The sequence below is a fragment of the Leopardus geoffroyi genome, chromosome C2, assembly GCF_018350155.1.
Source record: "Leopardus geoffroyi isolate Oge1 chromosome C2, O.geoffroyi_Oge1_pat1.0, whole genome shotgun sequence".
NCBI lineage: Eukaryota > Metazoa > Chordata > Mammalia > Carnivora > Felidae > Leopardus > Leopardus geoffroyi.
The window spans coordinates 45,797,842-45,825,395 of NC_059333.1; the positions used below are offsets into that span (position 1 = coordinate 45,797,842).

The window sequence follows — 27,554 nt, forward strand, 5'->3', positions numbered from 1 at the left end:
CAAATATATGAAAGCAGGGTGTACTTGGAACCAAGCATATGGGTGGCTGAGCTTTTTATTTTAAATTTAGAAATTCAATCATCAACTTCCAAAAGCCTAAATTTATCTCTTTTAGCATTATAGTACTGTAAACGTGTTGTGTCATTTGTAGTACCTGGTACCACGAAGTTGTAGTTTACAATTTTCCTCACTAATTCTTTTGCATACAGGTCTTTGTGCTGATTTTTTAAATTGGTGTAGAGTTCATAATTATAGTAATATAAAGAGCTATTCCATGCATTTTCCTGAGCTCTTCTATAGTCATTCCTACATCCTTATTTGGACCATACAGGAGATTTTAGATTTATGGAACTAAATATTAGACCTGAGTCTTGGTAGTTCCCAGCCATGCTTGCAAATCAGAATCAGCATCCTAGAGAGATTTTATAAAATATAGATACAGACTCAAGCAGATGTATCTTGCAAAATCTTCCCTGGGTAATTTTGATGCTCTCTAATGATGCTTCATCAAGGCTTTGGCACTCTGACACCTTTCCCCAGATGTCAGACAAAAGAAGTTTAAATTGTCTTGGCTTTACTTAAGTGAAGCACACAGAAGCTAGTGTAGATTGACGTCGCATAAACCTAAGCAAAACTCTTTTTAAAAATTAAAAAAAAAATTAAATTCAGTAGTAAGCTTTGTAAACTAAAGCTATATTATATTCAGATTCACTTTAAGCCTTTAACATGTAATTCTGAAACCCAACTACCATGTTTCACAAATCCATATCTACTCTCTTCCTAGATTTTTTTCGGTATTTTAGAAATGACATTTTTAGTTTCCTTGTGATTGAAATTTCTGATTCTGTTATTGGTAGCCTTTCCAGCTCTGCCTAGCTTAAGTGCAAATCCATAATGACTACAAAAGAAAAAGCCTTGGAGGACTTAGTAAATATTCAACAGGAAATTATAATAAGATTTTAAACTGGGGAGGCCACAAGAACCAAGACTTCGGTAAAAAGGAGTTACTAACTCTTATTTGTTCAGTGGTTATTTTAAAACAAAAAATGGCTTGGTCTTTTCAAATCTATAAATAACCTTAGCCATTTCTTTTTCAAATTCAGGAGTATTTTTTAAAGTCACAGCATGGTCAACTTTCTGATTTAGGAACATATAAAAACTGAAATTTAACTTTAAACTTAAGTTATAGAAGTAACCCTCCAAGGTCTGTTTTCTGCAAAGTCACTTATAAATCAATTGTTGAAAACTCAAATGCACTTTCCCATAAATATTTCTTTCCAAGATATTGCTTAAGTCCCTAGGCAGATCCATAAAAGCCTCTTTAACACAGACCACAGCTAAAGGATGTAACTTCCAATACTGAAATGGGCCAGGAGTTTCCTTCAAAACCAAAAAAAGAGTGTTTTTCTCCCTTCTACATGATTTGCCTTGGGCAAAAATTTTTTTGAGTCCATTTTTCTGTGGCATCCATCCCTTTATTCATGTCCTCTTCCTAGCTCCTCAAATATCCAACTTTTCCTGTTTTAAATCCCACGTGGTGGCACACACTCCCCACCTCCTCTTATCCACAGGTTAGGTCTTTTTCCACCTTGTTGAATCACCTATAACCTGGACCCCACACACATACCCTATTCTAAGCTCTCATTCTCTCATCACCATAGATTTTAACAAGATATATGGTTAAACTAATTCATACTATTGCTTGTGATTCACAGATACTATTTTAATTCCTCCAGAGTTTGCTTCTTTTACATGGACTTGTAAACACAAATAGATTTTTTTTCTTCTGGAAATAACACTTAACAGGCGATCTACTCTCTTAACAAATTTTTAAGTGTACAAAACAGTATTGTTGACTATAGGTGCATTGTACAGCAGATCTCTAGAGCTTACTCATCTTGCTGAACTGAAACTTTATGCCTGTTGATTAGCATCCTCCCATATCCCCCAAGCTCTGGCAACACAGAAGTTGGGGGACAAGAGGTTTACAGAGTCCACTGTTTATATACCTCAGTCTTTTGTAAACCACTTAGTGAGGTACATGTTTTTCACAGCCCTTTTATAGCTCAAGTTAACATTTTGGAAGTAATCATTTTACAAGGCTTCAACTAACCCTTCTGGTTGTGTCATTCTGTTTTGAAAGGCTGGTGCCTTTCGTTATCACTTGTGGTTAGTGAATCAAAAATGTCTTTTGACGTGCATATGAATCAAACTTTCATTACTTCATTTTAGAGCATCAATTGTCATTATCCAATAGTGTCATTACACCAGATTTGTGAGGAATCTTTGAAGTTGATTTATTTATTGTAGGTAGCCAAGACACTGCACAATGAATTGGATTCTCTGTAAATGTTTGCTAAATGATGGCGTGTGATTTTTATTAATTCTACTCTATAATAGCAGCTTATCACCTACCATATGTAACACTGTTTCTCATTCATATTTAACATTTTCAGGACACTGAATCACTATAGTCATTTACTATATATAAAGGAGTATTGCACACTTTCAACTACAAAGTTTTAGGACAATGATTTATGTTGTGGTTCACAGACTTTTGATAGTTGGTAAGGCAATTCTTTTGATGGGTTCAACATCACTATTCTCCAGTGAGGAACTACAAAGAAATATAGTAGAAATATATCTAACTTATTTAGCCCCCTTTTCATCACTCTTTGGTGAAAATGTAAGAATCTGATGGTCATAGTCAGAGTCAAACCCGTCTTAACCTCAGAAGTAAAGATGGGGTTGTAAGTGTAGTGAATACTTCTCCTTCACTCACGATTCTTTCAAAGAATCTCTTATAGTAACTCCATGAAAAATATTTCATTAAAGTATCCTCCCACTGACTAATAGCCTGAAGTACTTCACTCCATTAAGAGAAAAATAAATAAATTCAGTTCAGTTCAATCCAGTGAATATCTGTTGAATATCTGCCACATGCCAGATATGGTTCTAGGTCCTGAGATTTCAAAGATGACTGAGACAGTTGCCCTAGATGAGATTATGTTCAAGCCAGTGAGAGAGACAGACATATATGCATATGGTTTTAACCAGTGTTGGTGTAGATAGGATGCTTTGAGAGCAATAAAGAAAGAAATTTGGTCCCAATTTATTCTTCCATTTTCCTGACTGGTCCAATGTATTGTAGGTCCTGCTGGCTATGCCTTGAAAGTAGATCTCAACTGTGATTCAAATCACCAGTTTCTCTCTCCTGTGTTACTCTAAAAGCCTCCAGCTTGATCTCTCTGCTAACGTTTTCATTTGCAAGTCAGAGTTTATCACTCCCCAATTAAAATTCTTCTCTAACTTCTCGAACCAACTTTGGCTCAGGTCATGTTTCATGAGTTCGAGCCCCATGATGAGTTCGAGCCCCACATCAGGCTTTACACCGATAGTGCAGATTCTCTTTCGCTCCCTGTCTTTGCCCCTCCCCCACTTGCTCACATTCTCAGTCAATCAATCAAAATTTTTCTCTAACTTGTCATTATTTTAGAATATATTTCAGACTATTCACCATAGCTTACATGACCCTACCTGATATTGCCTGTGCCTACCTCTCTAGTCTCCCTGTCACTCAACAAGTTCTGGCCTCATTGGCTTTTATTCATCAAGCATGCCAAACTCATTCTCAACTTAAGCCATTTGTTCCTGCTGGGAACTACTCACACCCTCCATCACATCATCTTCTTTTCACATTACTCCATTTTATTTATTTTATAGTTCTTCATTATTTAAAAGTATCTCATGTATTTCTTACCCATTTATTTTCTGTCTTTCTGCCTCCAATTAAATGTTGGTGCTACTGGAACAGGCACCTTTCTCTTTTGATTCCCACTCTGACTCTAGCAGTTAGAGCAATAACTGACTTGTAGTAGATTCTCAGTGAGAATTATTTGAAAGAATGAACTTGGGGATTCATCCAAGACCTCCTAGTAGACATGATACTTCTCCTGAAAAATTCACGTGACCGAAGACTACATGGACATTCCTGGAAGAGGGAACTGTATAAGCACAGCACACCAGACATGAAATAACAAGTTGTATGGGTGAATTAAACACACACACAGAAATTGAATGAGAATAAGTTACATGACAGTAGAGATGGAAGCAAGGGTCATGTCTGTATTAAATACTGCACTGTATTCTTCACTGAAGGTCATTGGAAGGTTTTAAAGGAAAGGAGCAATGTGCTGATATTTGTGTTTTCATAGAATTTGAATTTTTTCTCCAAAAAATAGACAACGATGTGATGATTTCAAGACAGCATAGCACTCGATTCCTACATTTGTCCTCAGCACAGGCTAGGTACTTGAGCTCAACCTAAGATGAATGGACTCCTGAGAGGCTTAAAGTGTTTATGCAGCAGAACACTTCAAGCAGGGCCTTGAGAAGCATCATCCGGAGTTTGCATTACTTGCATTGTGAAGACAGTGTGACTTGCCAATGACTGCTCAAGTCTGGTGGATGTTTTGCTTCGGGGTCTGAGAGACAGTCCAGTGGAGCTTTGCAGTGTTCAGAAGTAGCAGGCATTATTATGTATAGCTTTCAGAAATCACCTCCCCGTCAGGCTCACCCTCTCTGGCACATAGAGGTTAAGCTGCATGTTTCTCTGCAATCAGGCTGAGACAGCAGAGAAAAAGAAGAATGAAGACAAACTGAATCCTAGCTACTAAGCTCTGAGATGCAGTGTGTAAATATGCCACGTTCACTCTCTTTCATTTGAATCTGCCTTCCTGGGGAAAAACCATGTGTCATAAAAAAAATTCATAGTTTCTTTTTGATTAATCTCTAGTAGGAAGCCCAAAGATATTAAATCTCAGTACTCTCACATTTTTCTGCTCCCCTCATAAACAATTCAATTCAGTTTGAATTAATATTTATCGAGTGCTGACACAAGGCATGGCAGTATAGTGGATGCTGTGATGGAGCTGCTACATAAAAGGGAGAAAACCTGTGTCCTAGCTTAAGGAAAGAAAGCAGCTTTTTTTAAAATATAAGACAATAGGAATAATATAGCAACCAGTGCACTACAAGATGGTACCAAAAGTTATTTAACTTGGTCACCATTTATTAACCATTTACCATGTTCAAGAAAACCAGTATGTCCTAAACCACACCTGAGGAGCCTATGTTGACAAGGACTAGAAAAGGGAATATAGATTTTGCATAAAGGAGAGAGTTGTATCATTTGTAGAGAAATAGATTTATGCCATACCTCATGTGTGAATAAATGGGACTATTCCACTCAGCGACATAGATAAGTAGGTCCTCATTTGTTGGTTTACCTAGAATGTTCTTGTTTGTTTGTTTTTGGCTTAGAGTTCTCAGAGCTCTTTTATACCTTGCTTTATTAAGCAAATTATGCTGCCCAAACTAGCCCAGACTGGGTCATTATGGTAAAGTTTGGGTCAGCTCCTTTTTAGACAACTCCAATTAAAAAGAATACAGGCTCTGGAATTAGTCTGCCTAGATTCAAGCCCTGACTCTACTATTTATTAGGTTATTAAATATCTTTGTCCTTCAGTTTGACCATCTGTAATTGGAGATAATAAATACACTTATATCACATAATTGTTAACAAACATTGAGTAAGATCAGAATAAGAAGTTTATAACTGCGACTGGTTTGTAGTGTTTAAGGAATGTTAGCATTTTTCCCCCAGAATAATGCATCAATAATAGTAGTATGAGTTCCTAAAAGAATATAAAACTATGTTTGGAACTTCTCTTTCATCAAACCCACATTCTATAAATAAGAGAGAGAGAGAGAGAGAGAGAGAGAGAGAGAGATTGTCACAGGTTGGGCATGCTGGGAAGCAGATTCTAAAAGGAGATACACATGAAGACACTTCACTGGGGGAAACATCAAGATCATCTCCCTTATTGCTACAAGTTCTAGAGTTTTGGCAGCTGATGCTCCTTACCTGAGCCCCTCTCTGGGAAATGGCCGAGGGTAGAGAAAGCTATCATATCAAAGATCGTGACACTTTACAGGAGCAGCTTTCAGCCAATGGTTGAGTGATGTGAGGGTAATAAGGACCCAGACACTTTTCCTCAATTTGAACCAACTCCAAAGAGTTCTCCCAGATCCAGGATATTCCATAGGATATATCAAGGCATTCGTTGTGAATGCACTGCACTTTAAGTTCTTCTACTGCCCGGTCCTGCTCTCTTCTACCCCCCACAGCGGTTGATCCTGAGAGTGTGTAATCAGGGGCCGACATTTAATAAAATAAAAAATATTACTGCTTCATCAAATATATTCTCACTCATATACAAAACTGTATTCTTTTTGTGTGTTTGTTTAGTTCATGTGGCAGAGAAGAACGTGAGGATGGAGGATACTAGTACAGTTGGGTTTGGTGCCACAACCTTGACCCTTGATTTGTGTTACGGGTTCTGCAGTTTTACCCAGAAGAGTTTTGTTCCATTAGTACAAATATCACCGTAGTGAAAAAAAGCAGATATATGTCTTAGTGCTGTTGTAAAAATAGCTTCGACCTCATGGACCCCTGAAAATGTCTTGGCCATGGGAATTAGAAGTACATATTCTACATTGTATGGTCCCATGACAGAACATGGAGTAAGTGGTTTATCTTCTTTACAAACACCAAAATCTCATTTTTAAGGAGGCCATGTATTGCTGTTGGAATTGTGATTGCTGTAATACTGAATGAAAGCAGTTAATGTAATCCTCTCCAAAGGTTGGTGGTAAAGAGTAGTTAAAATAATTTTTAAATAACTTGCATGAATAGAAGAGGAGGGAACACTCCCAAACTTATTTGCAAGACCAGTACTACTGGAGCACCGGGTTGCTCAGTCTTTGAGCATCTGACTCTTGATTTCGGTTCAGGTCATGATCTCACAGTTGGTGGGATCGAGCCCTGCATCAGGCTCTGCACTGATGGTGCCAAGCTTGCCTGGATTCTCTCTCTCTCTCTTTATGCCCCTCCCCGCTCACACAAACTCTCTCTCTCTCTCCTCTCTCAAAAAAAATTTAAAAATAGAAAAAAAAAAAAAAAAAAAAAAAAACCTCTAACAAGACCAGTATTACCCTAATAACAAAGCCAGACAAAGACACCACAAAAAAACTACATGCAATATCACTTCACACCTGACAGAATGGCTAAAATCAGTAACACAAGAAAAAACACGTGTTGACAAGGATGTGGAGAAAAGGGAACCCTCTCGCACTGTTGGTAGGAATGCAAACTGGTGCAGCCACTCTGGAAAACAGTATGGAGTTTACTCAAAAAGTTAAAAATAGAACTATCCTACAATCCAGCAATCATACTTCTAGGTATTTACCCATAGAATACAAAAATACGAAATCAAAGGGATACATTCACCCCGATGTGTATAGCAGCATTGTCATCAACAGCCAAACTATGGGAAGAACCCACATGTCTATTGACTGGGTGAATGGATAAAGAAGATGTGGTATATAGATATGATGGAATATTACCCAACCATAAAAAATAATGAAATCGTATCATTTGCGGCAATATGGATGGACCTGGAGGTGAAATAAGTGAAATAAGTCAGTCAGAGAAAGACCAATACCATACAATTTCACTTGTATGTGGGATTTAAGACACAAAACAAATAAGCAAAGGGGGGTGGGGAAGAGGGAGGCAAACCAGGAAACACTCTTAAGTATAGAGAACAAACTGATGGTTACCAGAGGGAAGGTGGGTAGGGGGATGGGTAAAATAGGTAATGGAGATTAAGAAGGGCACTTGCTGTGATGAGCAGCAGGTGTTATATGGAAGTATTAAATTACTATATTGAATACTTGAAACTAATATTACACTCATGTTAACTAACTGGAATTTGAATAAAAGCTTTAAGAAAACCATCAGGAGTAGGGGCGCCTGGGTGGCGCAGTCGGTTAAGCGTCCGACTTCAGCCAGGTCACGATCTCGCGGTCCGTGGGTTCGAGCCCCGCGTCGGGCTCTGGGCTGATGGCTCAGAGCCTGGAGCCTGTTTCCGATTCTGTGTCTCCCTCTCTCTCTGCCCCTCCCCCGTTCATGCTCTGTCTCTCTCTGTCCCAAAAATAAATAAATGTTGAAAAAAAAAAAATTTAAAAAAAATAAAAAATAAAAAAAAAAAGAAAACCATCAGGAGCGAACCACAGGAGCAAGGCAGCTCAAAGGATACATGCAATCGTTCATTCATTTATTCATTTATTCATTTATTCTGTAGATACTTGTTGAATACCTGCTATGCACCAGGCATTCCTCAAGGCATTAGAGATGAGTAGTGGACAAAATTAACAGAAATCCCAGCCCTTGCAGATCTTACATTGTAATAAGAAATAAAAATAAATAATAAAAATAAATAAAATACAGGGAATGGCACTTTTTCAGTACTTGCTACAAAACTTTTCTTGCTTCAGTGAATAGTGGCAAGGGTGTGCTGAGATCTACCCTGTCATATAGGCTTATAGAAATTAGCATAATAACATTTTTTCTGAAAAGCAATTGGTCAGCCTACATCAAGGGTTTTCATAATGTTTATGTCTTTAATGTATAAAGTCTTCTAGAAATTATCCTCATGCAAAGATGGGTATATGTTATTGTTCACTGAAGTTTTAATTAATAATAAAAAACTGAAAAGAAGCAAAACTTATAGGAATATGTACATTTATACAACATAAACTATATCATCTTTGTAGACAATATTTTATAGGGTAATATCATTGCTATTTTCATAATATACTATTAAAAATATGAGATTAATTTTAATAACATAAAAAATTAGACTACCAAATGGTGGCTCTTAAATATGAATGAATTTTATGTCTTTTTATAGTTTCCTAATGTATTCCAAAATTTTATGTTATATGGTTTTTTTAAGTATAATTTATTGTAAAGTTAAACTTACAGTGTATACAGTGTGCTCTTGGCTTTGGGAGTAGATTCCCATGATTCATCACTTACATAAAACAACCAGTGCTCATCCCAACAAGTGCCCTTCTCAATGCCCGTCACTCATTTTCTCCTCTCCCCTGCCCCTGCCATAAGCCCTCAGTTTGTTCTCTATATTTAAGAGTCTCTTATGGTTTGCCTCCTTCTCTGTTGTATTCCCAATGTTTCACAATGGGTTCATATTATTTCCATAATCAGAAAAATATGTTTCATTATTTGTTATTTTATTTGCTTTAATTTTGTTTTGCTTTGGTTTTGGTTGGCTTTAGAGCTCAGTTTGGAGCAATAGCCAATTTTGTGAGACTCCATTGGTAAGCTCAAGTTAATAATTAGAATAAAATATGCAGATAATGGATGCTTCTTCCCCTATGAAGCTGAATCTTAGGTTATAATTTGACAAATATTTGTTAACCATTCAGAAGTCATCTACCTGCATTTGAAGCCCAACTCTCTCATTTACTTATCTTGGATGAATTGTATAACTTTCCTAGGACTCAGTCTCCCCTCTGTTAAACTGGAAAAGAGGGGGCATTGACTAGATTAATGGCTCTTTGGCTTTTTTAAGTCAGAGATCTATTTGAGAATTTGGTGAAAACTATGGATCTATGGCATATAAATGTGCATCAGCATCAAAAAGAATAAAATAATTACATTTAGTAAAAAAAAGTGCAAGATTTATATACTGAAAACTACAAAATATAGTTTGACCAGTTTCTGAGCCAGTATCAGGATTAAGAAATTGGCAGCTCCCACTTCCTATGTCTTAGAACATTTATTCTTAGAACCCATTCACCATGCTGTGAGGAAGCACAGCCTATCCCACGGAGAGGTCCATGTAAAGAAGAGCCAGGGGCTCCCAGCTACAGTCTCATTTGAACTCCTGGTCAATGGCCAGCCCAAACTTGATAGACTTATGAATGAGTCATCTTGGAAACTGCTTCCAGGCCCAGATGAGCTGCCCTACTTAATGACTCCTGAACAGACATGAACCGTCAGAGCCAACCCCTAGCTAAGCTGCACATTAGTGGATTTTTTTTAATTATTTATTTATTTATTTATTTATTTATTTATTTATTTATTTATTTTGAGAGAGATCAAGCAGAGGAGGGAAAGAGAGAGGGAGAGAAAGAGAGACTCGGAAGCAAGCTCTGCAATGTCAGTGCTCAGGGCACAATGTGGAGCTTGAACCTATGACCCATGAGATCATGACCTGAGCCACCATCAAGAGTCAGACACTTAACTGACTGAGCCACCCAGGTGCCCCCACGCTACACATTTATGACCCAAACAGATGACTGTCATTATTTTAAGTTACTAAGTTTTGGGGATAGTTTGTTATGCATCAAGAGCTAAATGGAATGCTTAATAAATGTTGGCTTAATTATATTGTGCTAAATAAGACTTAACCTCAAAAGCTTTCAAGTAAAAGATGTCTATTGCTTTAGGCCCTTTAGGGTTTTGACAAATTTTGGACTTCCCTGAACTTGGATATGGATGATTATGTGAAAATGGTTCTTCTTTTGGCAAACAAAAGCTTCCTCTGCTAGCAAAAAATTAAATTCTTTGTGACAACTCGATAGCCTATATTGGGTCTAAATAAGAGGAATCATAAAAACAGTTTAACAAAAATTTTCTACACATTTTCTTTCATTAACAATATTAATTGCATAAATATTTCAAGCAAATATATTGCGGAAAGTAACTTTTGCTATATTTAATCAATTTTGTGAATTTTTGCTGACGAAGTGAAAATGCTATTTCAAAACACAGATGGCCCTCTCACAGCATTTTATCTTCTCACAAGGAAGAAGCACAATTCTTGCCAAATGGAAGCATTGTTTCCTTGGCCTGCCTTTTCCCTTTGTGCTTTCTAGAATTCTAATTTGACTCCACAATACAATAGAAACACATAGTCTAGAAGTTGAAAAGTCACCGCATTACTCAGACTTGTGAAATACCTGGGATAAAATTCATCTTTTTCTTCCTTAAAAAAAAGCCTCTAAATTTCATCAGCAGCACTACACTCAAAATACCCACTCAGATGAGTGGAAACTCAGCCTCCTGGTGGTCATAAGCAAAAAGTATTACTTTTAAATGTTAATTAAAAATGAAAGCTACAGGGCGACTGGGTCACTCGGTTGAGCGTCTGATGTCAGCTCAGGTCATGAGCTCACAGTTCGTAAGTTCAGGCCCCGTGTCAGGCTCTGTGCTGATGGCTTGGAGCCTGGAGCCTCCTTCGGATTCTGTGTGTGTGTGTGTGTGTGTGTCTCTCTCTCTGCCCCTTCCCCGCATGCTCTCTGTATCTCTCTCTCTCTCTCTCTCCCTCTCTCTCTCTCTCTCTCTCTCTTTCTCTCAAAAGTAAATAAACATTAAAAATTTTTTTAAGAAAAGAAAACTACATGCCAATATCCCTGATGAACATAAATGCAAAAATCTTCAACAAAATATTAGCCAGCTAAATTCAACAGTGCATTAAAAGGATCATACAATGTGATCAAGTGGGAGTTATTATAGGGATGCGAGGATGGTTCAACATTCACAAATCAATCAATGCGATATACCACATCAACAAAATGAAGGATAAAAATCCTATGATCATCTCAATATATGCAGAAAAAGTATTTGACAAAATTCAGTATCAATGTCATGAAGGCCATATATGAGAAACCCATAGTGAACATCATACATAATGGTAAAAAGTGAAACCTCTTCCTCTAAGATTAGGAGCATGACAAAGATGTCCATTCTTGCCACTCTTATTCAACATAGCATTGGAAGTCCTATCTGAAGCAATTAGTCAAGAAAAAGAAATAAAAGGCATCTAAATCATTAAAGAAAAAGTCAAACTGTCTCCATTTGCAGGTAACATGATATTATATACAGAAAACCCTAAAGACACCACCAAAAACCTGTTCGTAATAAATACAGGAAAGTTGCAGGATACAAAATCAATATACAAAAATTAGTTGCATTTCTATACACTAACAAAACACTGTCAGAGAAATGAAGAAAAACATCCCATTTACAATTTTATCGAAAAGGAATAAAACAATTAGGAATAAGTTTACCCACAGAAGTGAAAGATCTGTACACTGATAACTATAAAATACTGAAAAAAGAAATTGAAGATAACACCAAAAAATGGAAAATTATTCTGTACAGAATACTCATGGAGTGGAAGAAGTAATATCTTTAAAATGTCCATACTACCCAAAACAATCTACAGACTCATAAATCAAAATTCCAACGGCATTTTTCACAAAATTACAACAAATAATCCTAAAATTTGTATGGAACCATAAAAGAGCCCCAAAAGGCAAAGCAATCTTGAGAAAAAGAACAAAGCTGGAGGCATCACATTTCCTCATCTCAAGCTATATTACAAAGGTCTAGTAATAAAAACAGTATGAAGCTGGCATAAAAACAGACACATAGATCAATGGAACAGAATTGAGAGCCCAGAAATAAACCAATGCAAATATGGTCAATTAATTTATGAAAAAGAGCTAAGAAAAAACAATGGGAAATTACAAGTCTCTTCAACAAACGGTGCTAGGAAAACTGGACAGCCACATTCAAAAGAATGAAACTGAACCCCTATATTATGCCATACACAAAGATTAACTCAAAATGGACTAAAAACTTGAACATAAGACCTGAAACCATAAAACTCCTAGAAGAAAACATAGAGGATAATTCCCTTGACTTTGGTCTTGGCAGTGATTTTTTGGATTGACCCCAAAAGCAAAGACAACAAAAGTAAAATAGACAAATGGGACTACACCAAACTAAAAAGCTTCTGCACATCAAAAGAAACTATCAACAAAATGAAAAGGTAACCTCTGGAATGGGAGAAAGCATTTGTCAATCGTATATTCAACAAGGGTTAATACCCAAGTATACAAGGAACTGATACAACTCAACAGTAAACAAACAAACAAATAACCCAATTTTTAAAATGGGCAAAGGACCCAAATAGACATTTTTCCAAAGAAGATATACAAATAGCCAACAGGTAGATGAAAAGATGGTTAACATCACTAATCATCAGGGAAATGCAAATCAAAACCACGATGAGATATTACTTCACATCTCTAAGCATGGCTATTATCAAGAAGATAAAAATAAAAATGCTGACAAGGATATGAAGATGGGGAGCAGTTGTACATTTTTGGTTGGAATCTAAATGGGTGCAGAAAATCTGGAAAACAGTATAGAGGGTCCTCAAGAAATTAGAAATAGAACTATCATATGATCCAGCATTCCACTTTTGGGAATATATCCAAAGGAAATTAAACCATTATCTCTAAGAGATATCTGCACTCCCATGTTCATTGCAGCATTATTCACAACAGCCAAGATATGGAAATAATCTAAGACCTAAGTGCCTGTTGATGGATGAATGAATTAAGAAAACCTGGAAAAGATATAATGGAATATTAATCAGCCTTTAAATAAAAGGAAATCCTGCCATTTACCACAACATGGGTAAACCTGAAAGATACTGTGCTAAGTGAAATAAGTCAGACAGAGAAAGACAAATATTGCTGGCATCACTTATATGTGGAAAATAATAATAAGAATAATAAGAATAAATAAAACTTATAGAAACAGAGAGTGGAAAAGTGGTTGCCAAGGGTGGGGGAAGTAGGGGAAATAGGGCGGTTTGTAAAAGGATGCACACATTCTGTTAGACTAAGTCCTGAGGATCTAACATATAACAAACATAGTGACTATCATTGATAACACTGCATTGTATAATTGATATTTGCTAAAAAGAATAGAACTTAAGTGCCTTCATCTTAAAAAAAAGGGATATATATGTAACTATATATATATATATATGTAACCATATATATATATATATATGTAACCATATATATATATATATATATATATATATATATCTTGTATGATAGCCAAAAAGTGGAAATAACTCTACTGTTTATCAACCAATCAACCGATAGAGGTACTAAAAAATGAATAGAATATTATACATCAGTAAAAATAATAAAATATTGAGTGAACCTTGAAAGATTATATTAAGTGAAAGAATACAGTCACAAAAGACCACATGCTTTATGGTTACATTTAAATGAAATACCCAGAATAGGCAAAACTATAGAGATAGAAAGTTGATTAGTAGTTGTCTAGGGCTGGTGGCGGAAATTGGAGGAGATGGGGGATGGCTGCCAATGAGTATAAAATGTCTTTGGGGAATTATTATAAAGTTTTAAAGCTGATTATGGTGATAGTTACCCTAACTTTGTGAATACACTAAAAATGATAAATCTGCATAGTTTAAAAATATAAATTATATGGTATCTGAATCGTATTTCAATAAAGCTGTTAAAAAATAACTTGGCAGGGGCGCCTGGGTGGCTCAGTCGTTAAGCCTCCGACTTCAACTCAGGTCACGATCTCGCGGTCCGTGAGTTCGAGCCCCGCCTCGGGCTCTGGGCTGATGGCTCAGAGCCTGGAGCCTGTTTCCGATTCTGTGTCTCCCTCTCTCTCTGCCCCTCCCCCATTCATGCTCTGTCTCTCTCTGTCTCAAAAATAAATAAACGTTAAAAAAAATTAAAAAAAAAAAACTGGAACAAAAATATTAGCAAATCAAATCCAGCACTGTATAAAAGAATTACAGCCACAACCAAATGGGATTTACCCTGATGTGCAAGAATAGTTCAACTTTCAAAAATCAACTAATGTCATCTATCACATCAAATGACTAAAAAAGAAAAATCACATGATCACATAAATAGGAAAAGGTACTTGATAAAATCAAACACGAGTTTATGATTAAAAAAAAAACTTTCAGTAAACTAGAAATAGAAGGAAAGTTCTTAAATTTAATAAAAACTGTCTACAAAAAAAACCTATAGTTATCATACTTAATGGTGAGAAACTTAAAGTTGTCCCACCAGGATCAGGAACAAGGCAAGTATGTCACTCTCACTACTCCTTTTGACTATCATACTGGAAGCAGTAGCTAATGTAAGAAGACGAGAAAAAGTGAGGAAAGTACACAGCTTAGGAGGGAAAAAATAAAACCGTCCTTATTACAAATAACATATTGTCTATGTAGAAAATCTGAAAAAACCTTGCAATCTGCAAGGTTGAAGAATACGAAGTTAATATACAATATATAAAACTCAATTGCTTTCCTACATATCAGCAATGAACAAGTGGAATTTGAAATTAAAAATATATACCATTTACATTAGCACCCTCAAAATGAAAAACTTAGGTATAAATCTAACAAAATATGTGCAATATCTGTATGAGGAAAACCTTAACTCTGATTAACAAAATCAAAGAAGAACTAAACATATGGAGAGATATTCCATGTTAATGATTAAGGAAACTCAGTATTATTTAAATGTCACTTCTTTCCAACTTGATATATATTTTTAATGCAACCCACTAAAAATCCCAGTAAGTTATTTTGTGGACATCAACAAAGTGATTCTGAAGTTTATATGTAGAGGTAGAAGGCCTAGAATGGATAACACAATATCAAAAAAGAACAAACTCAAAGGACTGGTACTACCTGACTTCAAGACTTATAAACAATAATCCAGACAGTGTGATATGGATGAAAGAATAGACAAACAGGCCAGTTGAACAGAATAGAAAGTCTATAATAAACATAGTCAACTAGTCTTTGACAAAAGAGAAAAAGCAATACCATGGAGCAAAACTTGTCTTTTCAATAAGTGGTGCTGGAACAACTGGATATCCACATGCAAAAAATAAAAACAAACAAAAAGCAAAATCAACCACAGAAGAACTAAACACAGAACCTTACACCCTTCACAAAAATTAAGGCAAAATGTATCACAGACCTAAATGTAAAACACAAAATTATAATAACACTAGAAGAGAACATAGAAAAACCTAGATGATATTGGATATGGCAAACACTTTTTAGATACAACTACAATGACACAATCCAAGAAAAAAATAATTGATGAGCTGGATTTCATTAAAATTTAAAACTTATGCTCTGCAAAAGATGATGTTAGAGAATGAGAAGACAAGCCACAGACTGGGAGAAAATATTTGCAAAAGACACATCTGATAAAGGACTTGACTAAAATATACAAAGAACTCTTAAAATTCAACAACAAGAACACCAGCCATTTTAAAAATGGACCAAAGGCCTTAACAGTCACGGCACCAAAGATATACAGATGGCAAATAAGCTTATGAAAGGATGCTTCACACTGTATGTCATCAGGAAAATGCAAACTGAAATAATGAGGTACCACTATGCACCTATTAGAATGGCCCAAACTGGTAACACTGACACTAAATGTTGGTAAGGATGTGAAGCCACGCATTCATTGCTTGTAGGAATGCAAAATGGTACAGCCATTTTGGAAGATACTTTGGGGGTCTCCTAACAAAACTAAACATATTCTTACTATGTGATGCAGCTGTCACCCTCCCTGGCACTTAACCAAAGGAGTTTAAAGCTTGCATCCACATAAAAGCCTGCAACTACAAACATGCTATGAACACAGATGTTTATAGCAGCTTTATTTGTAATCACCAAAACTTGGAAGCAACGAAGATGTCCTTCGTAAGTGAATGGATAAATGAAACTGTTATGCATCCAGACAAAGGAATTTTATTCAGCACTAAAAAGAATAGAGCCATCAAGCCATGAAAAACATGGAAGAATCTTAAATGCATATTATGAAGTGAAAGAAACCTATCTGCAAAGACTGCCTACTGTGTGATTCCACTATATGACATTCTAGAAAAGGCAAAACTATGAAGAAAGTAAAAGATCAGTGGTAGCCAAGGTTTGGAGATGGGGGAGGGAGGAGTGGTGGTGTTGGTGAATAGATGAAGCACAGAGGATTTTTAAGACAGTGAAAATACTCTGTATGAAACTATAATGTGTTTATGTCTTTATAAATTTGTCCAAATCCGTAGAATGTAGAACACAAAGAATGAACCCTAATGCAAACCATGCATTTTGGATGATCGTGATGTATCAATGTAGGTTCATCAATTGTATCAAATGTACCATTCTGGTGGGGAATGATTTTGGGGGAAGTTATGCATATGCATGTGCAAAGGGCAGAAGATATATAGGAAATCTCTGTCTCTTCCTCTTAATTTTGCTGTGAACCTAAAAGTGCTCTAAAAAAGTAGTCTTTTTTTTTTTAAAGAAATAACTTGGTGCTTTGTGTCACTCTCAGAAAAGATAGGAAATTAAATTTCAACCTGGTATTAAATAAATTATTTCTTTTTATGATGTAAAGGTGTATGTTGCCCATTGATTTTTCAGGAAAGTGAGAGGAGAATTTCTGATATTAAATTAAATATTTATATTAAATATTAATTTATATTAAATTATAAGAAATACATGTAATTGTAGTACTGTAAGGTTTTATGAAATAATAACTATTAAATTAAGTCAGGGGCTGTGCTCTATGTTTTATATGTGATTCTCACTGCACCTCTGAGTTAGATTATTCTATTCTCATTGTAGAGATAAGAAAACTGAGGCATTCCTTAGTTTTCAGATGGTCCATTCACATTTCCTACCATGCAGAAATTCTACATTGATGAGAACTGTACCAGGCAACTTCATTTCTAATAGGTAAAAGAGCCACCTCTTTAAATGTAGTGTAATCCTTTCTAGGCTGAAAGAATTTATGCTTTGAATTCTATTCAGTGGCTTTGAGAGTCCTAATAGAGGAGAGGTAGGTAGTGTACATTATAGAAGAGGCAGATTTCATCTAATAGTGCACTGTCTAGGAAGATGGATTGGAAACATAAAGAGCTAATAACACCAAAGATTTTCTTTGCTAGGTTATCTTTTATACATTAATTATACAGAAGGAACTGCTTAAATGGATACTCTTGCTACATAGACTGTTTCTTTTGAGAGTTCTTTTCCTTACTCTGCACTTGAGTTGGGAGATATTATCAGAGAGCTATCAGGAAGATGAGTTGATATAAAGACAAAGTTTATTTCATTTGTAGTATAAGCTTATTCATTTAAGTGACGAATGAATCCTCATTGTATAGGATACTGTGTCACTGTGATATGGTCAGATCATGCCTGTATTTAAATCCACACTATAGTTCAAAATCAGGTATCCATTAAAACTTGTTTAACTTTGCAAATTTTAAGATAACTCTTATTTATGCATCTGTCTCTTACTAGATATTCATTTTAATAACATTCATAAATAAATGTCACCTAATATATAAAACCAACTGGGGAATTTTTCATGTTTCTCTATAACTCCTTTTAAGGCAACTATCTCCAAATAACTTTGTAGAGCAATATGCGTTATTTTCCAAACTTAAAATATTTTTATTTTATTTTTCTTTAATTTCTAGAGTATTGTTTGTATCTGGCCTTATTGAGGCACACATCTTACATGGATGACAATTAGGTTCTTTTCCTTTTTAAAAAAGCATGTTTCAGAAGTAGATTCCTCAGTGCCCCTTACACTCCTGAAATCATTGTTGCACTATATGCTAACTAACTTGGATGTAAATTTTTTAAAAAAAGCATATGTTATTTTTAAATCAAATGAGAAGAAATAGCACAATCAAGAGATTGTCTGCTACATACCAGTGCTGTGCCTGGCTTGTTATTCATATGATTTTATTTAATCTTCCCACCTGGGTACTAAAATAGTCCTGATTTCAGTCAGTTGCCAACAACTTCCTTTCTATTTGCTCTATATAATGAAAGAATAGGAAAATCTTGTTATTTTCTGTTTGCATGTATTTTTTTTCTCTCTTTCCCATAGCTTCCCTAAACTTGTTTCTTGTTTAGGCAAACAAGTTTTCTTTTCCCTAGTAATCATTTCTTACTCATATTTCGAGTTTATCACACAGCTTTTATCCAAACCAAGGGGTTTTGCAGTCCTTCTGCCCACCCAAACTCACAACTATGGGAAGCAAATTCTATCTCTGGGAGTCATTGCTGCTACCTAATTTGACTTCAGTCTCTCTTCTTAAAGTTTTTGAAATCTTTCTTTCTAGAAGTTAATTTGGTTGGTTCGCTTTTATCCTTTGTTCTCCTTTGTCACTTCCAGCTAGACTTTTTCCTTTCTTTTAAATGTCAAACAAATTCTTACATTTCATGATCAGCAAATTTGATTCTTATATTATTGGATCCAGTAAAATAAATTCAAGCGTTTTACTTAATGCTACACACACATGTATACACACATGCATGCATGCACACACACGTGCTACATTAAAATAAATCAATGTAAACAATTGTAATTCTCTTTCAGAAACATGATGGCCATTTCACAGTCATCCAGTTGGTCGGTATGCTCCGAGGCATTGCATCAGGAATGAAGTATCTTTCTGATATGGGCTATGTTCATCGTGATCTAGCAGCTAGGAATATATTGGTCAACAGCAACTTAGTATGCAAAGTTTCCGATTTTGGTCTCTCCCGGGTACTGGAAGATGATCCAGAGGCTGCTTATACAACAACTGTAAGTTTGCATGTCCTTTTCCAATATATAGGTTGTTCACCCTTATTGTTTTTAATGTTATAAGAATAATCCTTTTTGGCTTTCCTGATTTTCTACTCACACCTCTCATTTTCACAATTTAACATCATTATTTAATTGAGAAATAATTGCTTTATCTGAGTGCCTGGTTTAAAAACAAAAACAAAAACAAAAACACCTCCTTATATTTAACTGTTTTCTTTCTTTCATTTTACTGGACTTTAATATCATGCTTGAGTTCCATGTTATGACTGCCTTTACAACAAATCTTCCTTTTCCCAAGGCATTTTTGATGTTTAATAATTATTTCCTAAATGGAGTTCTATACAGGACAATAGTGAATCAATTAAGTCAGTGATAGTGAAGAAACAATGGTTATGAAATTACTTTTTTTTTGCCCTCACAACAAATGTTATGGATTGATCTGATCATACTTAAAGATGAACAAGATAGGTTTCTCTAGAGATACATAAGTACCCTCTAAACTTTTTTCTGACTGATGTTTGGGAATTGTGCAAGCAAGAAGAATAGGCTAAAACTTTAGAACCAAACTATCATTGTAGATTGTATGATCTCAACTTAATTCATTAATAGTTTAAGCATTTCTGAATGCCCCAAGACCAGTTAATTCCACCAACCTTTTTGATTATTGTTTCAATGATTTCAGGCTCAAAGTCTTTCTTCAGCTATCTTAAACCTAATAATTTGTAAAACTATACTATATGTTGTTCTTTTTTAAACAAAACCTTCACCATTGACTTGGCAGTCACCTTCAATGAAAAGTAAGTCAGTAAAATTATTCAAGTTGTTTTTATCCTCTCCTCTTTCCTCTAACCTTACACATTATTTTAAAAGAGGCAAATCCATTATTTAGTTCCCTTTTATCTCATTTTCTATGAGTTTTTTTGAAACATCACTGTATTCAATTACTCCAGAAGGGATGCAAGTTTAATATTATGAATGAAGCATATTATGCCCTTACCATATTTATGGTGTAAAATGCTCTATATCACTTTACTGATGATATTTTCATTATTTTCTAAGCAAAATGAATTAATCTCTTAGAGCCTGACATATAAGGTAGCAATATCTATTTATCTTTTAATTTGACCAAAAGGCTTCATAAAAATAAAAATCTATCATGTCTCAAAATAAATTGTTTGTTTCAAAAAAGAAGTATTTTCTTTTTTTTTCAAAAAATTTTTAATGTTTATTTTATGATTGAGGGAGACAGAGTGTGACTGGGGGAGGGGCAGAGAGAGAGGGAGACACTGAAACCAAAGCAGGCTCCAGGCTCTGAGCTGTCAGGGTAGAACCAGGAACTATGAGATCATTACCTGAACCGAAGTCGGATACTTAACTGACTGAGCCAACCAGGTGCCCTAAAAGCAGTATTTTCCAATTCTATTTTCTAATTGGAAGATGTCATACATTTTTCTTTTTTTTCAAGGCTTTTCTCTTCTTTTTATTGATGAATAACTTGAAGCAACTTTTCAAGTTACAGAACAATGTAGATAAATTTTTCTATTATGCATATTATATTCAACCTTCGAGAATGGTGTTTAAAATTATTATATAAATACTATGCAATATATGAGGTGCCTGGGTGGCTCAGTCAGTTAAGCGTCCAACTTCGGCTCAAGTCATGATCTCTTGGTCCATGAGTTCGAGCCCCACGTCAGGCTTTATAGTGACAGCTTGGAGCCTGGAGCTTGCTTTGGATTCTGTGTCTCCCTCTCTTTCTGCCCCTCCCCCCTCATGCTCTGTGTCTCTCTCTCAAAAATAATAAACATTAAAAACATTTTTAAAAATATTATGCAATATAATATTTATAAAAATTCCAACAAATGTGATCTACTAACAGAACAAAATGATACAGGAAATAAAGAATAAAATAGGAAATAACTGCTAGACTCTTTGTATGCCTGTATGATATATTTGAAATCCTTATTAAACAATATTTTAACTACTTTTTAAAATGGGAAGCTCATAACTAAATTTAAGGTACTAATAAAATTGGCAGGGTCCCCCAAATTTTGAAGCATATTTAGGTTTTATTGTGTCAGATTTGAAATCCAGATTCCAAGCATGTTCTTCTGTCTTACATGATTTTAGAGACTGGAACAATGCTATTATAATTTAATCTGACTACAGAATTAAACATCAAGTTAGGTAACCAGAATATTAATTCTCCAAAAGTGCCTCTTAGAAGCTATAGATTATGTCTCAATTAAGAAATAAGTTTCTGAATTTAAGAGGTATCAGTTGAATGATAAATAATGTGATTCAGTACTTTTTATTGTTTTTAATGCCAGTTTAATTAATTACAGTGTTATATTAGTTTCATGTATACAATACAGTAACTCAACAATTCTGTACATTACTCAGGGCTCATCACATAAGTGTACCCTTAATCGCCTTCACCTATTTCACCCATTCCCCCAGCCACCTCCCCTTTGACAACCTCCAGTTCGTTCTCTATAGTTAAGACTCTGGTGGTTTTTTTTTCTCTCTTTTCCTTTGTTTGTTTGCTTTGTTTCTTAAATTCCATATATGAGTGAAATCATATGGCATTTGTCTTTCTCTGACTGATTTATTTCACTTAGCATTATACCTTCTAGATTCATCATGTTGTTGCAAATGGCAAGATTTCCTTCTTTTTATGGCTGAGTAATATTCCATTGTCTGTATATACCACACCTTCTTTATCCATTCATCTACCATTGGACATTTGGGTTGCTTCTTGGCTATTTTAATTAATGCTGCAGTAAACACAGGGGTTCATATATCTTTTCAAATTAGTGTTTTAATATTCTTTGGGTAAATACCCATTAGTGAAATTACTGGATCATATGGTATTTCTATTTTTTAATTTTTTGAGGAAACTCCATACTGTTTCCCACAGTGGCTGCACCACTTGCATTCCCACCAACAGTACACAACGGTTCCTTTCTCTCCACATCCTCGCCAACACCTATTGTTGTGCATTTGTTTCCTGTGTATTTGATTTTAGCCGCTTTGATAGTTGTAAGGTGATCTTATTATGGTTTTGATTTGCATTTCCCTTATGATGAATGATGTAGAGTATCTTTTAACGTGTCTGTTGGCCATCTCTATATCTTCTTTGGAGAAATGTCTCTTCATGTCTTCTACTCATTTTTAATTGGATTATTTGGGGTTTTTTTAAGATGTTGAGTCCTTTAAGTTTTTTATATATTTTGGAAACTAACCCCTTATCAGACATATCATTTGAAAATATCTTCTCCCACTCAGTAGGTTGTATTTTTGTTTTGTTGATTATTTCCTTTACTGTGCAGTAGCTTTTTATTTTGATATAGTCCCAATAGTTTAATTTTGCTTTTGTTTCCTTTGCCTTGGGAGACATATCTAGAAAAATGTTGCTGTGGCCAATGCCAAAGAATTATATCTGTGCTCTGTTCTAGGATTTTTATGGTTTCAGATCTCACATTTAAGTCTTTAAGCCATTTTAAGTTTATTTTGTGTATGGTGTAAGAAAGTGGTCCAGTTTCACTCTTTTGCATATAGCTGTTCAGGTTTTCCAACATCATTGTTGAAGGGATTGTGATTAAGGGCTTTTTTTTTTTTTTTTTTTTTTTTTTTGTTAATCTCAGAAATACCTAACTCTTCAAAGGCTCCTGGGGTACAAAATATCATACTGATTACCTCACTTTATAATGAATATGACCATTTTAAAGTAAAACACCAGCATTCTTGCCTTCAAAGAGTTTACCCTTTTACAGGGTAGACTTATGCTTTCTTGTTATTCAGAGCATTAATTGTTGACATATAGGTCTAAAAAGAAATATGGAAGTACCAAAAAGCAGAATTCTAGAGAAGACTTTACAAAAAATTAAAATTTGAACCAAATGTTAAAAAATTTCACTAGGCAGATTGCTGGGGAATTGAGATAGAGGAAACAAAAAGAGGAAAAAGATATGGAAATTTGTGGAAGTGAATGGATGTGTTGATGGAAATGTGGACAGTTTAGAATGGAGAGGAGCAGTGGACAACCCAGGTTTCTTAGGAATAATTGTGAAGGTAGGTGGGTGGCACTTCAAGAATTTGAAGGTTTTCTATTAAAATTAAGAGAGACACTGATTTATTTAAATAGGGGAATAACAAAATACATGTATGTCTTATGAGATTATTGACAACAGTGTGAAGGAGGGAAGGATTGAAGGACAGGAAGACTGGTTATAGGAAACAAGTTAAGGCATTATTGCTGTAGACCAGAAAGGCCATATGGCTTTAATTAGGGCAGTAGCAATTGGAATAAAGAGCAGAGTAGAGAATTGAAAATTATTATGATGATGATACAATTTACAAGACTCAGTAACTAATTAGATATGAATTATAAGGAGGAAGAAGGATTTAAAAATGACACCAATAATTCTAGATTGAACAACTAGTTGAATGGCGACAACATTAATCAAGACAGAGAATCTCTATTAGAGATGGCCGTTAACGGCATTAGATTACAAAGCAAAATTATAGCAAAGGGTCACAGGCACTCTGTTTCAAAGTCGTCAGGGTAATGTGAGATTGAACATTGGCATTCTGTTGCAATTGCATGTCACATTTTTAGGACTTTATATAAATTACTTAGTCCCCAAATTCTTTCTGCATTTCCTATTAAAAGGAATGAGATTCTTAGAAAACTTTACTGCCTAGTGAAGATATACCTAAATTCAAGCACATCCTGTATAATAAAATACAGGAGAAGGATGGTTATTTATATGAAGTTATTCTTTGTTTTATAAAAACATTTACATGAAAATAACTTTAAAGAGCATGCTCCATTGATACATTTTTTTAAATATGATTTTATTTTTTTAAGTGTTATCTGTATATAACTTTCATAGAATATATCTTTTACCTTAAATGATTTTGATTTTTTTTCTCTTATATGTAACTATAATTGTTACTTCCTTATTATTTATAAATGTTTTTATAATCAGCATCAGAAGTGTTCGGACAGGAAGGCTTGTGAAGTGTTTTAAAAACAGGGGCACCTGGGTGGTTCAGTCGGTTAGGCTGTGCAACTTCAGCTCAGGTCATGATCTCTCAGTTTGTGAGTTTGAGCCCTGCATCCATTGGGCTCTGTGCTGACAGCTCAGAGCCTGGAGCTTGTTTCAGATTCTGTGTCTCCCTCTCTCTCTGCCCTTCCCCCATTCGCCCGTGAGCACGCACGCGCTCGCGCTCACTCTCTCTTTCTCTTTCTCTCTGAAAAAAAAAACATTAAAATAAATTAAAATTTAAAAAAAACAGGAAGACATCATAGATGAGTATTTTTTTTGTAATCTTCAGGAAAACAATTCTTGAAATATAAGTATGCTACATGGAAACTATCCCTTCCTAATCAAAATAGGAGCAGAATAAATAGACATTTTCCATTAAGATGACTTTACCAATTTAGAGAGCCACATACCATAGCAAAGAGCAGTAAGACCTGGTAAACAGACAGGCTGAAAAGATAGAGTGACCCTGGGGCGCCTGGGTGGCTCAGTCGGTTAAGCGTCCGACTTCAGCCAGGTCACGATCTCGCGGTCCGTGAGTTGGAGCCCCGCGTCAGGCTCTGGGCTGATGGCTCAGAGCCTGGAGCCTGTTTCCGATTCTGTGTCTCCCTCTCTCTCTGCCCCTCCCCCTTTCATGCTCTGTCTCTCGCTGTCCCAAAAATAAATAAACGTTGAAAAAAAAAATTAAAAAAAAAAAAAAAAGATAGAGTGACCCGTGTGATTCCAGTACTTACCATAGCACTGAACTTACTGATCAGCATGTAGCAGATGAGCAGAATGGCCATTGGAGCCAGTGTGACCAGACCAGAAAGAGATGTGACAAGAGAGATTACTTTGCCAACAGCTAGTAACAATTATTCTAGTGCCTTATTTGGAAGATATATACATGTAAAAAAAAGCAGAAGAAGATATATACATGTAGTATATAAGACCATATTATGTCCATTATAAAACACTAAAGTAAATAAAGGAATGAGAGTTATGACAAATACAACTAGAAATTTTAGTATGTCTTCCTGTAACTTAAGAATGTTTTGATGTTCTGCTTCAGATCTAAGACCTATTCATTCAGCATGTACTCCACGGAATTTATTATAGAGTTACCACATTCAAGGTCCTATTCCTTTGGAGAGCCAATAACCAAAAATCAAGGGATTCTTGAGAATGGATAAATGATAACACAGAGAGGGGACCAAGAGTAACCAAATATAGTAAAACATAATAAAACCAATAAGTGTGCAGACACCAAGAAGGGGCAATGCAGAACTAAAAGTGCCAGTAGTAGTAGGAGAATTTCCTGGTAAGCCCTGTGCTAAAATACATCAAGCCTTTGCAAAGGACCTTGAGAACTGATAATTTAATGAAAACCAAGAAATGTGCATGGGGGCTAAAGCTAGGACAAAAATGCCCAAAAATGGGATCTAGACAAGGACTGAGGCCTTTTGTTTACATGCTAACCTTACCAGGCACTTAGTAAGGAGAGATTGGCAAATGATTATGAACCCCACCTGACAATACATGTACAATTATTGATACATGGCTGACTTAATCATACAATATTTACTGAGTTTGAATTGTTCTCATTTGATTACATGGTTTTCTGTCTGTTTATAATTTAGATGCTAAGAAATCTCTCTTTTCTGAATCTTGACACACATTCACATGGACAATGTTTTATATCCAATTCCATGGGAGGGACTCTCTCTCATTGGAATATTGCTAAGCAACCAGTCTTAAACTTACCTTGAAAATGTTAGGACTCATTGTTCTCGTTTATGGAAATGATGTCCTATTTACCTGAAAAGAACATTCAAAGATATATTATGGCTCACACTTTTCTGTTTCAAGAGATAAATTTTATTTAAAATACATTGGCAGTCACTGTACAGATTTTTTCAACTATAATGATTACTTTTTTTATACTTTAAAGATCAAAACAAAATGGAAGAATTATTTTATCACCATATCTGCTAAAAATTCTAAAACTCTTTGATTCTAACTTTAAATTGTGTTCATTTTATGTTATCCACGGCAAACTTTGCTTTTTCCTTCGAGAGCAGCAATTCCATATGAATGTTACTTTCTTAGTGGAAATATGGACACTCACAACTGACAGCACATAATCTGCATAATCACAATTCTGTTAACATCTTAATTCTATTTACTTTGCTTTCATAAGACCTCTTCCAAGCTCCACCTCTTAACTTCCCCTCTTCTACATAAGGTATAAGAGAAGTCAAATCTATCAATCTAAAAAGTCATGGTCTATACCCAACATGGAGCTAATTATAGCAAATAATGGAGCAGCAGGAGGGGGACTTATTTACATGTGTATGCCAAAGTTGAGGGGAAATCTACCCAAGCTTCCTCCTTTACCTAATTCAAGTGCTTATAAATTGGCTTGACTTTCTGAAGGGAATTTTTGAATGTTGAGATACATCCACCTTTAAGAATAAATATTTTCAGTAAAGGTGAGATAAAAATTATTTTAGATCATTCACTATTCTGCCTTTAAGTACTTTAACATGAGTAATTAAGATTCACCTGGAGATTATGCTGAACCTGCTAATAAAACATACTCAGAATTTTCATTCATTTTCTGTATACTTTAAATAAAAGAGTTACAGTAAAAAGTTTTGCAGGAAAAATTTTTTTTAATATTTTTATTTAAAATCTTATAATATCTGGGGCACCAGTCGGTTAAGCCTCCGACTTCAGCTCAGGTCATGATCTCACTGTTTCAGAGTTCAAGCCCCACGTCAGGCTCTGTGCTGACAGCTCAGAGCCTGGAGCCTGCTTCAGATTCTGTGTTTCCCACACTCTCTGCCCCTCCACTGCTCGCTCTCTCTCTCTCTCTCTCTCAAAAATAAATAAACATTAAAAAAATTTAAATCTTATATCTGATGCACTGAATAAAAGAACTCTCACTGAGAAATGTTTCTAATTTCTTAGATTTTGAAAAATGAAACTTTATTTTTAGGTATCCTACTAGTGTTTCAAGTCACTGATGGTAGAGGTGACATTGTACTAAGATATAGCATTTGGTAAGATGCATGTTACACTAAGTCTACCTTAAGTGAA

At 35.2% G+C, this 27,554-nt stretch overlaps 1 protein-coding gene across 7 annotated transcripts in view; it reads left to right on the top strand.

The window, feature by feature from the left end:
* The window catches only part of EPHA6 (EPH receptor A6), an 868,006-nt gene that overhangs the window by 741,360 nt on the left and 99,092 nt on the right, over nucleotides 1-27,554 (top strand). For all 7 annotated transcript variants that reach the window (XM_045501713.1, XM_045501716.1, XM_045501714.1 and 4 more), the window contains one exon: nucleotides 19,210-19,419. In XM_045501713.1, the coding sequence (XP_045357669.1) occupies nucleotides 19,210-19,419 (210 nt within the window). The remainder of the gene's footprint in view (nucleotides 1-19,209; nucleotides 19,420-27,554) is intronic.